The 2,512-nt window shown below is 30.6% G+C and overlaps 1 protein-coding gene across 1 annotated transcript; it reads left to right on the top strand.

The window, feature by feature from the left end:
* Positions 1–166: 166 nt before the first annotated feature.
* On the top strand, positions 167–2,034 carry LOC124893966 (receptor-like protein 47; the record flags this gene model as incomplete). The annotated part of the gene is given in 3 exon segments (XM_047404775.1): positions 167–241; positions 369–518; positions 737–2,034. Coding segments are annotated over 3 exon segments (398 nt in total), but the record flags the coding sequence as incomplete, so codon positions are not given.
* Positions 2,035–2,512: the final 478 nt, after the last annotated feature.

Genomic DNA, 2,512 nt, shown 5'->3' on the forward strand with positions numbered 1-2,512 from the left:
TGACAAAAATACACTAAAATCGAGTTCAAGGTAATAGAACCGTTGTGAAGTGGGAGTGTGTCGTAACAACTTTGCCATAGTTCGGGGGTGTACTGGATGCTTATCTCCAAACTAAAATTTGCTACTTTTTTTGGTGCTTACTATTTATTTTAATTTACTTGTCTAGATATAATTGCCTTGAGCAATTTGGAATTTCTGGATCTCAGTATGAACAATTTTGAGAGCTTTGTGACTACCAAAGGTACATGAATTCTTGGTCCCTCATGCAATAATAATTTAGTTTTTGAGATAATGGTCAAAAACACACCCCCAAACTGGGTATGATGCTGTTGTTGTTTATAAATAGACTGAAAATATGTATTGTACAGGTAGTAGAAGAATGAGTGCTCTACGAAATTTACAACTTGGAGATTCAGATTCAAACTCAACCAAAGTTGTAGAATCCCTAAAATCATTCTCATCTCTCAAAGAGCTTTCTTTTATACATAGTAATCTCACTGCTTCTGCCACAACTTACGGTAAAGTAAACTCTAATTCGAAGTTTCTCTACCTTAACAATGTTGCTCGGACTCTTCAAAAATGTCAGTGGATGCGTGTCTCACTAAAAGTAGTCTACTTTTGGAGAAGGAGAATCTGACACTGGTACGACATCAAAAATGAAGAGTCCATGCAATTTAAACTATCACTAGTTTTTCTTAAGAAATGTTTGTTCTTCTTTGATTCTCTTTCATATAAGCATTAAGAAATATGAGCACACTGGAGTACTTGTACTTGGATGGATCTTATTTAAATGAGAATTTTCTCTCAAGCATTGGACAAATGACTTCTCTTAAAGTGTTGAATATGGCTTTTGGTGACCATTATGGCACCCTCCCTAATCGAGGTAACCTTATTTGTTCTTATTGTTGACGATCGCATGTTAACTAGAACACAATCACACACAAACCAAATAGAAAAGAAGATAGGGAAAAGACTCAAATATGCCACTGAACTATCAGAAATGGCTCATTTATGTCATCCGTTAAAAGTTTGGCTCATTTATGACATCGCCGTTATAAAACCTGCTCATCCATGCCATTACTTTTTAACAACCGGTTTTCAAAAACAGCTTTGCCACGTGGCAGCTTATTAGAGGGCTACGTCATTTTTCATTTATTTTTCATTATTTTTTATTTAAAAATAAAAATAAAAAAAATTGATCCATTAAAAAAAATTCACGCAACTTTTTGATCCATTGAAAATTAGTTTGATCTATGCTTTTAAAATTTGATTAATTTTTCATGAATATATTCTTAAAACATTCTCGTTCGATTCGTTTTTTTAATCATTTTTGACATATTAAGATTGTTTTCATATTTTACCTTTAATATTAATTATTTTTTTCTTCAAATTAATTTCAAATACAATAGTAAACATCATTTAATAAATATATTATAATAAAATAGTTATTTTAATTGACTGGCGAATAACTAAAAGGGAACAGAGAAAGTATACACTCCACGCTTTTTATCACTTTATTATTATTTTTTTTAAAAGATTCACGTTAACTAAAGATTTTGTCATTTTTCAGTTGAAACTGAAGGGATATATAAACATCAAATATTATTATTATATTATTAATAGTTAGCTTCTCATTTTGCCAACTCCACGTATACTATATATGTTGTCGCCTTCCTGTTTTTGCTATGATAAATGATGATGCATAAAGTGTTACATACAAATGTTGAATGCTGATTAGGGGCGGCTCAACCCTTTAGGAGAAAAGGCAGTCGCCTAAGACCCCAAAATTTGAGGGGCCTATTTTTGTTTAGTAATAATAAATTATAAATTTTAAGAAATATATTAAATACTATTTATAGAAAAAAGAAAAATTTTATATAAAAAAAGTAAAACGCAAGGCCTTCGTTTGATTTTTGCCTTAGGCCATAAATTTGCTTGAGCCGCCCCTGATGCTGATGATGTCATTCTATGCTTGATAAAAAAATAAAAAAATAAAAAAGTTACTTACATTCGGCTGACAAAATATTTCATGTATGCTAAGACATACTATATGCTTAATTAGAATAGCGTTTGATTATAAATTTTAGTAGTAGATTTAAAAAAAAAATTCTTTAAATATTTGTTTGATCATGAAAAATTAATCAAATTTTAAAAGCATAGATCAAATTAATTTTTAATGGATTAAAAAATTGGGTGGATTCTTTTTAATGGATCAAAAAAAAAATTAAAAAGAAAATTAAATTTTTTGTAAATTAAAAAAATATTTTAAAAATGACGTGGCCCTCTAATAAGCTGCCACGTGGCAAGGCTGTTTTTAAAAACCGGCTGTTAAAAAGTAATGGCATGGATGAAGTTTTGTAACGGCGATGGCATAAATGAGCCCGACTTTTAACGGATGGCATAATTGAGTCACTTCTGATAGTTCAGTGACATATTTGAGCCTTTTCTCAAGAGATATAACCCAAAGATTTAACGAGATTAGTAGCGTGTTTGGGCGCCAAAAGTGCTTCTT

This window comes from Capsicum annuum, unplaced genomic scaffold (assembly GCF_002878395.1).
Source record: "Capsicum annuum cultivar UCD-10X-F1 unplaced genomic scaffold, UCD10Xv1.1 ctg67812, whole genome shotgun sequence".
Classification (NCBI taxonomy): domain Eukaryota; kingdom Viridiplantae; phylum Streptophyta; class Magnoliopsida; order Solanales; family Solanaceae; genus Capsicum; species Capsicum annuum.